At 40.1% G+C, this 13738-nt stretch overlaps 1 protein-coding gene across 3 annotated transcripts in view; it reads right to left on the bottom strand.

The window, feature by feature from the left end:
* The window catches only part of LOC101743860 (E3 ubiquitin-protein ligase MYCBP2), a 153689-nt gene that overhangs the window by 132418 nt on the left and 7533 nt on the right, over window positions 1-13738 (bottom strand). For 2 of the 3 annotated variants that reach the window (XM_038011328.2, XM_038011351.2), the window contains exons 9-29: window positions 13531-13665; window positions 13030-13179; window positions 12218-12370; window positions 12018-12129; window positions 11412-11580; window positions 10765-10931; window positions 10226-10399; window positions 9503-9678; window positions 9201-9426; window positions 8630-9128; window positions 7934-8118; window positions 6185-6369; window positions 4998-5753; window positions 4757-4912; window positions 4520-4624; window positions 4199-4432; window positions 3594-3803; window positions 3238-3375; window positions 2692-2870; window positions 1976-2222; window positions 1065-1234 (exon numbers count right to left, since the gene is read on the bottom strand). In XM_038011328.2, the coding sequence (XP_037867256.1) occupies window positions 1065-1234; window positions 1976-2222; window positions 2692-2870; window positions 3238-3375; window positions 3594-3803; window positions 4199-4432; window positions 4520-4624; window positions 4757-4912; window positions 4998-5753; window positions 6185-6369; window positions 7934-8118; window positions 8630-9128; window positions 9201-9426; window positions 9503-9678; window positions 10226-10399; window positions 10765-10931; window positions 11412-11580; window positions 12018-12129; window positions 12218-12370; window positions 13030-13179; window positions 13531-13665 (4526 nt within the window). The remainder of the gene's footprint in view (window positions 1-1064; window positions 1235-1975; window positions 2223-2691; window positions 2871-3237; window positions 3376-3593; window positions 3804-4198; window positions 4433-4519; window positions 4625-4756; window positions 4913-4997; window positions 5754-6184; window positions 6370-7933; window positions 8119-8629; window positions 9129-9200; window positions 9427-9502; window positions 9679-10225; window positions 10400-10764; window positions 10932-11411; window positions 11581-12017; window positions 12130-12217; window positions 12371-13029; window positions 13180-13530; window positions 13666-13738) is intronic. The other variant, XM_038011346.2, reaches the window with a different exon arrangement.

Genomic DNA, 13738 nt, shown 5'->3' with positions numbered 1-13738 from the left:
AGGGTGGACGAGCTCACAGCCCACCTGGTGTTAAGTGGTTACTGGAGCCCATAGATATCTACAATGTAAATGCGCCACCCACCTTGAGATATAAGTTCTAAGGTCTCAAGTATAGTTACAACGGCTGCCCCGCCCTTCAAACCGAAACGCATTACTGCTTCACAGCAGAAATAGGAGGCAGGGTGGTGGTACCTACCCGTGCGGACTCACAAGAGGTCCTACCACCGTTTGTGCAAACTTCATTTGTTTTATCACCAGTAAACCCCAGTTATCGATCGCAATACCCCAGTATAATACTCAGAGAATGCTGCTGCCCATTCTCCGGTAAATTTCTAAGTGACCTTACACGACTCTCATAAAAACAGATGGTACACAACCGAAACGTCAAAATCTCCAAAAAGTCCTCTTATCAGGTATTGCTTTTACGACGACAACAAATTAAATTTAGTCCAATATTGTGACGCTTTTAAAAACTCAATAATATCTGTTTATAGTAGAATCTGAAGTCGTCGTGGCCTAAAGGATAAGACGTCCGGTGCATTCGTGTGTAGCGATGAAATGGTGTTCGAATCCCGCAGGCGGGTACCAATTTTTCTAATGAAATACGTACTCAACAAATGTTCACGTTTGGCTTCCACGGTGAAGGAATAACATCGTGTAGTAAAAATCAGATTCGCAAGTTATAATTTGCGTAATTACTGGTGGTAGGAACTCTTCTGAGTCCGCACGGGTAGGTACCACCACCCCGTCTATTTCTGCCGTGAAGCAGTAATGCGTTTCGGTTTGAAGGGTGGGACAGCCGTTGTAACTATACTGAGACCTTAGAACTTATATCTCAAAGTGGGTGACGCATTTACGTTGTAGATGTCTATGGGCTCCAGTAACCACTTAACACCAGGTGGGCTGTGAGCTCGTCCATCCATCTAAGCAATAAAAAAAAACAAAAAAGGCCAAGCCATCAAGAAAATCGTATCTCACAAGTTCTAATACAAATATTTAGATATGTACCGCTTTTATTGCGAACATTCGGTATTCTACTGCGCCATTGCATTGTTATTCCTCACCTCATGTTGGTGACAGTCGCCTGCTTGTATGGGTGCTCACTTTCGACCCAACTGTAGTATTGGGCCGCGGTCGTGTTTATATTGGTCTCCTCCACGGAAGGCACGAGTAGATTCATAGCACCCACGTGTGGTAAAAGTTTCCGGATCATTTCCAATATTTTGATTACGCTCTGCGAGAAATTTAATCTAGGTCAAAACCTACAGGACTAAAACTTTCAGCCTGCAGCGCTATGATCACACGTTTCGGTTCGAATATTAGAACAATTCAAATCAAACAAATAAAAAAAATCCGAATAGGAGGTGATTAGCGACATCCACTCTGTGACCAGTCCAGTCTCCGGCAGGTAACCGCTTTAAATTTGATATTAATTGTAATTAATATATTTCAAAACGGGAGCTCAATTTATATCAGACAATCTGTTACGAAAAAATGTGGGCTTCTCGTGCTTCTAACTATAGCCATTCTAATAAAACGGTATAAATTTTACATAATAATATTATGTACATATCGAGGGGTGAAAGGATATTTGTTGTAAGCGACATTTTTGAAACTTTACAGGAGAGCCATTTAAAGAAAAAAAAAAAAAAAAACTTCTTCAGCTATTTGAAGAGAGTAAACATAATTGAAGTTCGATTAAAAACATCGAATTGTTGATGCTAATACAAAATTAAACGGACCTTTATTTACAAAGATAAATTTCGCGTACTAAGCGAAATTTCGCTTAAACCAAGCAGCCTGTCACCACTCGATTTAGTCTTATACATTTAATTAATTCAAATCGAAATAGTCGCTTTCACTTATTAATACGATTAATAAAATGCAAAAATGAAAAACAATACTTTATTATTTGTATATTAAAATTTTGCAAATCAAATCAATCGCGTACTTACAATTGAGATATTACATATACCTTTGGATCGTCAAGTCCATCCAGGCTGGCCAGAGTATAGGGTATGAGTGTATTGATAGCTGGCGATTGTTGCAGCACAGAGGCATTCCTCTTGAGATCCTCGGCCGTAAGCTCATTGCGCAAAGTACAAAACAGCTCCGAGCCCCTCTCCATTACTAAGGACGCCACTCGTAATGTTATAGTACGAAGGGCGGTGACCAGAGAGTCAGTACTCTCCGAGCTGCAGAGCGAAGTTGTAGACGAACGCCTGAATAATAAAATTGGTTTAAGCATTCACCACTTTTTTTTATTTATTTTTTTAAATCCTACCTCTGCTGATAGCCTTGAGAGGCTATTTCAGCTTTACCTTACATGTAAGTGAGCTCACGAGGCTCAAACCAGAGTGTTGCTAACACTAACCCTAGCAAGAGCAGTGCTTCGCAGAATCTACCACCGGATCGGAAACGCGACCCACTGAGAAGATCCGGCGAGAAACTCAGTGGGCTGTGTCTATGGGTTAGTTCGCTCGTCGAGCCCTTCGTCGCAAGCGACGGGTTCGACGAGGACGGTGACCGGTGCTTGTGGTGCCTAAAAGCACCGTTAATGGATCGGGAGGATCCGTAATGACATGCTTTGGGCGACGTCAACTGTTTACCATTCGATCTACAGGATCGGGTATGCATTCACCACGAGCCCCGAGATTGTAATTACGATTTGTACGTAAAGAATCAACTTACGAATAGTAAACGAGGCAAGGTATCTGTCCTCGAGCCAGAGTAGTTCCATTGAAGCTTAGAGAGCAAGAAGCAAAACGGAAGGTTGTTCCGTCAGGGCCCTTCACCGAAGGAAGACCGCAGTCACCATTGGCCGTTCGACCACCATGATTACATAGTCGTATAGCGTAACGAATCTCTTCCTAAAACAATAAAAAAATACATATTTTTATATCACGTACCATCGCATGCTGCATTGTGTTAGGGAATTCAATAATACCCTAAAATACATTCCGAGGTAAAAAAAAATTTTTTTTGTTGTTGCTTAGTTAGGCGATCTCTCGGCCCACCCTGGTGTTAAGTGGTCACCGGAGCCCATAGACATCTACATATATCACTCACTATAGTTACAACGGCTGCCCCACCCTTCAAACCAAAACGCGTTATTGCTTCACGACAGAAATAAGCCGGGTGGTAACACCTACCCGTGTGGACCCACAATACGTCCTATCAACACTGAAATAATATAATAAGTTATAATATAATGTAGGAGATAATATAATCAATTACTTTCAAAAGTATTGGGCGGTCAAATTTCAACTGCACCATATCGTGCTGACACTCGGCTCCACTGAAAGCGCCGTGAGCAACTTCGACGCTAACCCAACAATGAGCAGGATTCATTTCTTCCGGGGACGACCGTGACTGCTGTAAAATATACTTAGTTTCAAAAAGTTACTCTCAAATTTACGTGACCAGTGTGCTTAGTTCGAGTTTTTAACGCTCTCGATACCGATAACGTTTGCCTACGTTTGCCGCTAGGGGCGCTGTTCCAACTGCATACAAAATCGAGTTAACTTTTACGGTATCGAAAACGTTAAAGAAGTCGCACTAAGCACACAGACTAAATACGGTGTGCTACAAACCCTGACGTCGTTCAGCAGCTCGATCGAGTATTCGTAGTTACCGGGGCCGCCGTAAACGCAAACCCCGACCAACATAACGCCGGACCGATCGACGGTAAAGCATATAGCATCCGGACTTCCGTTGCCGGTGTTCCAGGCGCGCGACTGATTGACGCGCATAAAACGCGAAGGCGTCACTAAGTGTTTCACCGAACTAGAGTCCACGTCGTCCTGAACAAATTCATAAATTTGTATGAATATACCTTTTCCATATATATGGACTTTAACAGGTTTTTTTTATTGCTTAGGTGGGTGGTTATGTTAGGTGGTCACTGGAGCCCATAGACATCTATCTACAACGTAAATGCCGCCACCTGCCTTGAGACATGACTTCTAAAGTATCCGTGTTTATAGTAAAACGGCTGCCCCGCTCTTCAAACCGAAACGCAATACTGCTGCTTCACGGCAGATATAGGCGTGGTGGTGGTACCTACCCGTGCAGACTCACAAGACGTCCTCACCAGTAAAAACTAGGGATTGTGTAATTTCAAAACTATTCTAACATTATGTATTTCTATATTTTACGTTTTACATTTGATAAAAAAATATCTTATAATAATACTGACCCTAATATTGGCAGTGCTGTGGGTAAGTTCGGCGACTATTCTGACGGTAAGTTTGCAGCAAAACTCGGCGAGTCGTTCGTGTTGCTTGATCTCGCCGTGATCGTGAGGCTGGTTGCAAGGACGCGTCATCATCTGACGCTTGATCGGAAGAAGTACAATATCGAGTAGTTTGGTAATCACATCCAACAGATGCCAGTCGCTGAAGTTCTGCTTCGTTTCAGTCGTCTCTTGAAACTATAATTAAAAAAATATATATGTTTTAAAAAAATTAATAAGCTCCAACACCTTGTCAATGTGATATTTATTCATTAAGTCGGTTACCTTCGGTGATTCCATATTTCCCGTTCTGGGCGGAATAGGAGGTGGCTTCTGGGCGTACGATGATCTAGGTACGGTCGCCGATTTCAATGGCATCTCTTTGATAACCTAAAAGTATGCATCGTAATACAGAATAATTGCTTTTAATGCGTATATGTTCTAAAATAACAAAAGATATTAATTTGTAAGAATAAAAAATTATTGCGCAAAAATGTTGATAGGCATCGCTTAGTTTCTTACCACTTTACTATCGGGGCGCTTATTCTCATGCGTTATGAGATAATTTTGAGTGACGGGAACTATGTATTGCAGAACATCTCGCAGACTCCTTGATACACACATCGCGGCACAAGTAGCCGTCAGCTCACGAATTTGGGCAGGAGGCACTGTGCCCTCCTGAACAATTAAAATATTAAAAATAAAAAAAACAATCACTCATAATCAAGTCATCAGATTATCAGTTATAGATTTTGTTATATACCTTTACATAAAATAGCAGGCTGCACATGTGGTTCCATTTTAAAGTGGGCGTCGGAAAGAATGCGTGAAAACAGGCAGTGACCGTGTCGTGTGCCTCATTGAAAACTGAATGCATCAGCTCCAACGCAAACTGAACATAGCAAACTCGACTAGACCTAATCCTGCCCACTCGTCTTGGGATCCGAGAGCAAGTTGGGGTACAATCGGCCATTATCATTTGTATTAAATTCCTCACTTCTCCTATGGATTCAAAGTATGACATATACTCGTGCGAATTGCGTTTTCTGTTGTTTTGAGGGTATATTTCGTTGATGTAGAACTTCACGAGTCTCAGACAAGACCTCACCACGTACACTAATCGCTTTTGCTGCTTCATCAACAGCAGTTTTTGGTAGGTAATAGGAATCTGTCCGTTCGTGTCCAAAATGAATTCTTTTAAAGATGCCCATCCCCAAGTTAATAGTGATATTAAAGATCTGAAGCACGGCACTGTAACTTTCCTTGATATATTTTTACTGAGAGGAATTATTGGTTCTCCCGGGTCGGTAATCCTCATTGGAAGATTATGATCGGGCGTTGCAATATTGTACAGGAGGCACGGTATCTGCCCAGCATTAACGTCGGTACCGTTGTTCGATTTCTTTGAGGATTTGAAATGGAAACCGACTTCATCATTTATTACCATCGCTTGTCCCGAAGAACCACAGTCCGATGATGGACCGTTCATGCAAGCCCACGCCAAATACCATCGGTTTGCCTGCAAATTTTTAAATGATCACTTAACACAAGTACTGGTTATTTTAAATCAAATACTTGTAACTCACTGGCGATTGTATTTTTTTTTTTTTTATTGCTTAGATGGGAAGACGAGCTCACAGTCCACCTGGTGTTATGTGGTTACTGGAGCCCATAGACATCTACAACGTAAATGCGCCACCCACCCTGAGATATAAGTTCTAAGGTCTCAAGTATAGTTACAACGGCTCCCCCACCCTTCAAACCGAAACGCATTACTGCTTCACGGCAGAAATAGGCAGGGTGGTCGTACCTACCCACGCGGACTCACAAGAGGTCCTACCACCAGTAATTACGCAAATTATAATTTTGCGTATTTTATTTTATTACACGATATTATTCCTTCACCGTGGAAGTCAATTGTGAAATATTTAGTAAGACCTTAATACTCACAACTATTGGTACTGGTGTTTCGAACAGTACCGGGAAACGATCCCTCGGCGCGCACTCGAATACAATTTCGTCGCTCTCGGCTAACAATTCACCATCAGCCTCTTGATCTCCGCCGTCAAGTCCAATGTCATATAACTTTATCTTCGCAGTGTAATCCCCACGACCCCCAAACAGCCCATAACCGCCTAAGAAAATAAGTCATGTAGCATCTCAATGATAACTCGAGCCCTGAAGCTCGGTATCTTACCCTTGCAAGGCCCTCGTGACCATCAAACGCTTATACTTATATTGAATAGCATCGTCATTTAAAATGTCTGCCTAATCAACTGCTTAACCGGATACCTTGCCATAAGTATCGGTGACCAACCTAAACAGTTACGGTTGAATGAATTCATTTTATAACCATAGATAGTATACAGATGAGCATTCCATCTGGTCAAGTCTCCGTTGCATTTGAAAACCTACTGTCCTACCTTCGAACCAGGAATCACAATCACTTTTGTGGTGGAACACACGGTACTGTGATTTCATACCAAACTTGGAATGGCCTGCCACGAAATATGTTTTTTTTTTTTGATTTCGTACACAAAGATCGATGTCGAAAATATAATTTATTAAATAGGAGTAGACGAGATAGTATATAACCTTCTAATAATACCTTCTAATTTTTTTTTTCGTAAAGTATAATCGTAAAGACTTGATCAAAAGGATAAAAGTGACAGCTGGGGGTTGGGGATCAGGGGATTTTTTTACAGCCTATGAATTTAATAATCAATCCAGATTTTACATCAGTCATGATGCAAAGTTTAATCGATCGAAGTGATAGAACCGTAGTTATTGTCCATGATTGCTGGCTCGACGATCGTGGCTTAGTCCTGGTATTTAATATATTTAAGTATTTATTTAACGGTATGTACCTAAGTAAATAATTGTTTCTTGGAGCCTGATAAGCGTGTGAGATTTTTCTCAGATTATTTATTCATTATACCTAGCTATTAAAAATATTGAAACAATACCAAGAGTTTTCTGTAACACATTTTTTTTCTGCTCATTAAAACTTTACAGATTTATGTTTCCGAAAATTATTACGAGTATACTTGATATTAGTTCTCAAATCTAACAAATATTCATTTCATTTTGTAGCAATGCTCACATAACGGGGGTACGTGATCGCACCAAACACTCACAAGCTCAACCTGGGTATTACAATGGTAAAGCAAAATTATTTTCATGTGCACAAAATACTTTGCTTACCTCTTTGACCTTTGACGAACTATAAAACCGACACTTACCACATTTCTTTGTCTTTGGAACGTTTAAATTTTGAAATAATTTTATCATAACATAATACGAATTTTTACTAATGAAACAAAATTCCATGCTTTCATTGTTGACCAGAATTCATGAGTCATTGCATTCTTTATCACTTACCTTTTGTTAATCAACCAAATAATAATTGAATCGCAATGTAGTAGTAGTGTGTGCTAAGTTAATGCAGCTTAAAGCTTTTCCTTATTAGATATTAGTAGGATAAATCATCAAATAGCGTTGTACAAAGCTTGGCAGATTGATCGGTAATGCTTCATAGCTTATGATGAAGGGATATTTTATAGTTCCCCCCCAACAAATGTAAAGCTTAAATGTTGCTTGTCAAAATGATAAAATGGTAGCACCTTCGTATTATGATTTAGGTAAGCTAAAAGTGCTTTAAAATAACCAAAAATTTGTGTAATTCAACCCGTTTAGTACCTAGCAATATATCGGTGTCGCACATAAACCGTATAGCTTCAACGGAATGTCCAGAGTATCCCCACCCTCCGCCGTGGCTCTCGAAACGGTTCACGGTGAGGAAGTCCTCTTTCATGGACGCCTCTGGAGCAGACGCGTTGTCTCGTTTACACTCCACTTGACTCAGCCTGACGTCAAATTGCAATCTATATATTAATAAAATTAAGTCAACTAAAGCATCTACTTGCCAAACACTATACTACTGAAAACGGTATGCAAAAACTGTGATTTATGATTGTGACTTGTTGCATGACGTAGGTATTAACGATGACTTCGTAGAGCCTTTATGTGTCTAGCTTAAAGTAGGGTAAAAACTTGCAATAAAACCGTTCGAGAGTGCGGGAATCGGTCATCTATTAAAAAAAAATCATTAGAAAATCTAAGCAAACCAATACAATACTTACAAAATGCATATAAACATGAGAATGGTTTCATATCAGTGGCCATGAAGAGCTAATTAAAATTCAACGAAATCAATCAAAACAATGTCATCCAAAAACTATTTTCAAAATGAATGACCATCGAAAATTATTCTATGAAATCTTGCTAATAGTGCGTTACTGTTATTTCTACATAGTCATTTCTGTTATTATTTCAGCTAAGCCTAGTAGCGTAAAACCGTTGCAGGATAAAACTTAGGATAAAACACACACTTACTTGTTATCGTGTGCATAGTTCAGGGAGTCGAGACACGCGAGCAGATGCAGGACCGCGTGCATTCGTGTGATTGAACACTTTGGCGCACACGGTATAGCCAGCTCTTGGCTCAGAACCGACATGTTCACTAGAGCCACGATATCGGTCGGCTTCTCTTCATTACTGCATGTCACTTCGAAACTCTCCAAGTTCTTGAAATCTTCCAAGCGCCTCATGTTTCCGCAGCTCGGATAATCGAAATCATTGTCGTCATCGTAACCGTCAGGGTCATTGTTGCAGCACCTCTGTATCTTGTGCGCATCGAATGCTAGTATGTTGTAACATCTTATCACTTGCACCTGAGGATGGTAGCACCACAGGACATCGTAAAGCGGATCGAGGCACGCGAGTGTGTTTACAAAGTCGACTTGTTCTGAACCTGTCCAAGCATTACAAGTTCCGTCGTTCTTATTGATGGTCAGACATTTAAATGTGTGCTCCGGGCGATTCGGAAGAATCACTGTAATAAACGTTAATGTTTACCATTCGCCGAACTATGAGAGATCAAATCTAATTTAAATACAATACTTACGAATACAGTTATTGTTGGAAGTAATGGTCGAGCTGAAAAGCGTATCGGTTTTGATGAGAGCTTGAGAGATTTGCACGAATGTTTGGTCCCCTGAAGCCGAAATCCAAACGGCCTTGCATGAATACCGCGGACCCAGTCGGGGTACTCTCCCTGGGGTAGCGTACCATATCAGACCTCTCTCCGAGCGAGGCGCGTCGTCATCGCAAGGACGACCGAGTGACCCTTTCTGAATACGAACAACAATAATCATAACAACACAGAAAATAAATATATTACGACAAATTTCTCAAAGCGAAACTAACCTGATAACTGCCAAAAGTGAAAAGTTCTCCATCTCTAGTCAGGACAGCAGTGTGATTACTGCCAGCCGCGATGGCTGAAGCTTTAGGTACCTTTACTCGGATTATTCGATGATGTGTTGATATATCGCCTGCGCCCAACTGACCAAACTGGTTTGAGCCGAATGTCAAGACTTCACCTAATAACGAAATGCCTATTTATTATACAAACATCAATCTATGGGATAGATGTTGTAAATGTATAATAGATAACCCTTTGAAAACACGGTAGATATGTTCCTACAGTCCCGTGTTGTGCGAAACCGTGCTATGAGACTAAAAGCCAGTATAAAAAGAGAGAGAGTAATTTTTCTGAATGAAACATTTCAATTATGCCTGTATGTATTTTTTTACCTATTATATATAGAAAATAAACATTAAAATTTCCGTTATTCCCATATATTGTGTGTTCATAGTGCATAATGTAATTTACTAAATAATTTGAAACAAAAATCTCGTTATCGTATTGTAGAAGTACCGTATTAAAAGAAAGTTTTAGGGACTTTTTCTTTTCGTGTTAGAGTGAAACCCTGTTATAAAATGGGTATTTTACAAGATTGTTATAGGGTTATCTGTAGATATTACGAAAATAGTCGAATTGGTATTACAGATTTTGTCAACATAGAATGTGCAGGCAAAATCTACCTTTGCTGCACGGTCTCAGAGGTATTCCTCAGCAAAACTCACCATGTTCGGTGAGTAGCACAGTATGATGAAGCCCACACGCAACGGCCGCGACGCGGTGTCCTCCGGGCACAGCCACGCGAGCAGGCGGAAGACAACTCACTTTGAAGCTGGTGTCTCTATCGTCTAGACCGCTTGAATGTCCCTCGTATTGCGTATACCTCGATGGCTCCGGGTCTAAGGTAAATATTACTAGTTAAGCCGCACAGCCAAGACTTTCGCTAAATAAATGGATTGCAGGAATTCAGTATTTTAAATAAAACTTTATTTTCATAACAATAATGAATTTATGACATAGTTAACAAGGTTATCTCTTGTAACCGTTGAAGAGCAACCTTTCGTTCCTCAGCCAAAATCTACTATAAAAATTTCGATGAGCTTGCAATTACACTGGTATTAACAACCTCGCCATCGAACCAAAGAATTACAAATTTAAATAGCGCATAGAAAAGACAAGAGGTTTTTAAATAATAAATAAGAAACAACACTCGAAAAGCAACACAAAAATAATTTATCGCACATTTATGTACTGATATCAATACCATTCTTAGCTTCTGCTGCGGTCGATGTCTCGGCGTCCGCGTCGTCGTCGGCGTCCGAGACACGCTCGGTACATTCGGCGCGTCCGGCCGCGGCAAACGCGTCCGCACATCGACGGCAAATTCCACAAACGCTGCAGCCGCTATCGCCTTCACCGCACCCACACTTTCTACACAAATTTTAAGCAAATTTACTATTTTGTCAAATTCCAGGATTCGGTAACGAAAACGATCGCGTTGATAACTTACTCGCCGTCACTTTACTTTTTGGCGGGGACGCGAGGAGTAAAGTTGTGTGATTTTGTTTTATTTTGTCTATTTAGAGTTTCTTCGGGTTTAAATGTGTAATAACGGTGGTTTATTAACTGTTTAATATCTGTGAAAGTGCACAATTGCGGGAAAATGAAACAAAGCCGCTGGACGTAACTTCTGACCGCCATTTTACTGAGATTATATATTTCACCCCATATCATCTCATCTCATTTTATTTTATTTCATCCCAGTTGATTAATGTCCTAAATTAATGATTTTCATTCCATTTCATTTCGCTCCATATTATATTTTTTCATAAAATTAAGAAATATATTAAAATAAGACATGACTTAAAGGTCTTAGTTACCAGGTCATAAAATCCCTTAAAAAAAACTTACTCTCCGGGCACTCTGTTTGGTAAATGAGAGCAATGGCACGCATTAGAGAATCCCGTGCACTCGCAGCAGAGCACGCACACGCGACAATAGTCCGTCGTCCAGCTATGCGGCGTCTGGCATATGCGGGCTTCGTCTTTGTTCTCGTCATGATGACGAGAATGAGACGGTTCTAAACAAAACAATACGCTATATAAAACTTTAATAGCAAAGACATAACAATTCGATATTTAAATTTTGAGTAGTGACATCACAGAAATCTTTACAGTGGCTTGGTGTTCCTAACACCAGGCGTCTTATCCTTTGGACCAAGATTACCAAGATAAGATTTTAGAGTAAGAGACAATTACGATAAAACGACACAAACTGTTTTTTTTTTTGCATAGATCGATGGACGAGCTCACAGCCCACCTGGTGTTAAGTGGTTACCGGAGCCCTACAACGTGAGTGCCGCCACCCACTTCGAGATATAAGTTCAAATGTCTCAGTAAAGTTACAACGGCTTCAAACCGAAATGCATTACTGCTTCAGGGCAGAAATAGGCGGGGCGGTGATACCTACCCGTGCGGACTCACAAGAGGTCCTACCACCAGTAAAAAGTGTGCTTACTTTCTTTTGTATATCCAAATTCGCGACCGCACTGTCCCTTATTGTTTATACCAAGGGTATAGACCAGTCCGAAGCTCGTTAAAACAACTGCATGAGCTTTCCCTAGCGCCACCTGAAAAAGTTTCAATTCGACATCAATTCCATGTAAAACATTATCATTTATTTCATGATATCACTAATGTTTTTGGAAAACTTCATACCTGTATGACTCGTTCGTGTCTGAGACCGAGAACTAGTCCCGACGAATCGCAATGCAGGGTGTCTTTTCCGAACATTAGTAAGAGACCTTGACGCGTTACCAAAGCGGTGGAGCCATAGTTACAAGCCGCATAAACTATGTGATGTCCTTCAGCCTGGAATATTAATAAAAATGTACATATATTTCGGTGATTTTTTTTTCTTCACTTATTTTTTTATTTATTACTTAAGTAGGGGGACGAGCTCACGGCCCTCCTGTGGTTGTTATGTTAAGTGGTTACCGGAACCCATTGACATCTACAACGTAAACGCCGCCATCTATCTTGAGATATAAGTTCTAAGGTCTAAGGTTCTAAGGTACAACAGCTGCCTCACCCTTTAGACCTAAACACATTACTGCTTCATGGCTGAAATAGGCAGTATGGTGGTAACTACCAGTGCGGACCCATAATACGTTCTACCAACAGTAATTACACAAACTATATCTTTTGCGGGTTTGATTTTTATTGCATGATGTTATTCCTCCACCGTGGAAGTCAATCGTGAACACCGGTGCATCGCTAGATACGAATGCACCGGTCATCTTATCCTTTAGGCCACAACGACTTCAAAATTATTCATTTAATAGAGTAGTGAGGGCGATTTTATCCAGTACAATAATATGTTTGGATATTAATTCAAATGTAAGTATCGAAGTTATTATACGACTCTGTCGTCTTTGGTACGGTTGGAGGTTGGAACTAATGTTGCTATCGCAAAATTTTAGTGGTTTTTTCAAAGTAAATAGTTATTTCAAGTTATTATAAAGACAAACCTTGAATATCTTTTTAGGCCTTGTAGGTTTTGGTGTCCGTCGATGTCTGATCGCATCACCATCTTCTCCTCGTCTTGCCACACCGGTAAACAAAGCCGTGCCGTTGTCTAGTACTAATATAGCGTGTACGCCCTCATGACCGACGGCCACCTTAAATCATTTATAAATATCTATATCTATACTAATATATAAATCTACAGTTGTTTTTACGGATGTTCCGTTATAACTACTGAACCATGCATCCGATTGACTTGAACCTTGGTATCCTTGTAGAAAATACATGTACTTAATGGATAGGTTAATATTTACATGAGTGTTGAACTCCCTACACCAGTTGCAGGAGCGTTAATGATGAGAATCTTTGTGGGGGTGAGAAATAATAATGTTAATTTTAAATGGCCAGCGAAGCGGACGGGTACAGTTAGTTAGTGTATATTTCCTACAATATAATTTCGTTATTTAAATAAAACGTATTATTGTGCAGATTTTAATAAAATTCACCTGAGCAATTTTTGCTTTTTTTGCATTCGGCGCTTCGTTCTTCGTGACTGTTGTTTCTTTCATTAAAGTCCATTTTTTTGTGTTAGCAGATGCCGCTTTGTAACCGAGACTACTGCCTTTGCCGCAGTAATATACCTGTAAAAGTTTCTAATTTAATTTGATTTTGTCAACGTACTATATTTTTTAAAGATTTCTAAGATAAATATTC

The sequence above is a fragment of the Bombyx mori genome, chromosome 1, assembly GCF_030269925.1.
Source record: "Bombyx mori chromosome 1, ASM3026992v2".
Classification (NCBI taxonomy): domain Eukaryota; kingdom Metazoa; phylum Arthropoda; class Insecta; order Lepidoptera; family Bombycidae; genus Bombyx; species Bombyx mori.
Note: the sequence above shows the minus strand (reverse complement) of the source record. Positions and strands in the feature narration are given on the sequence as shown.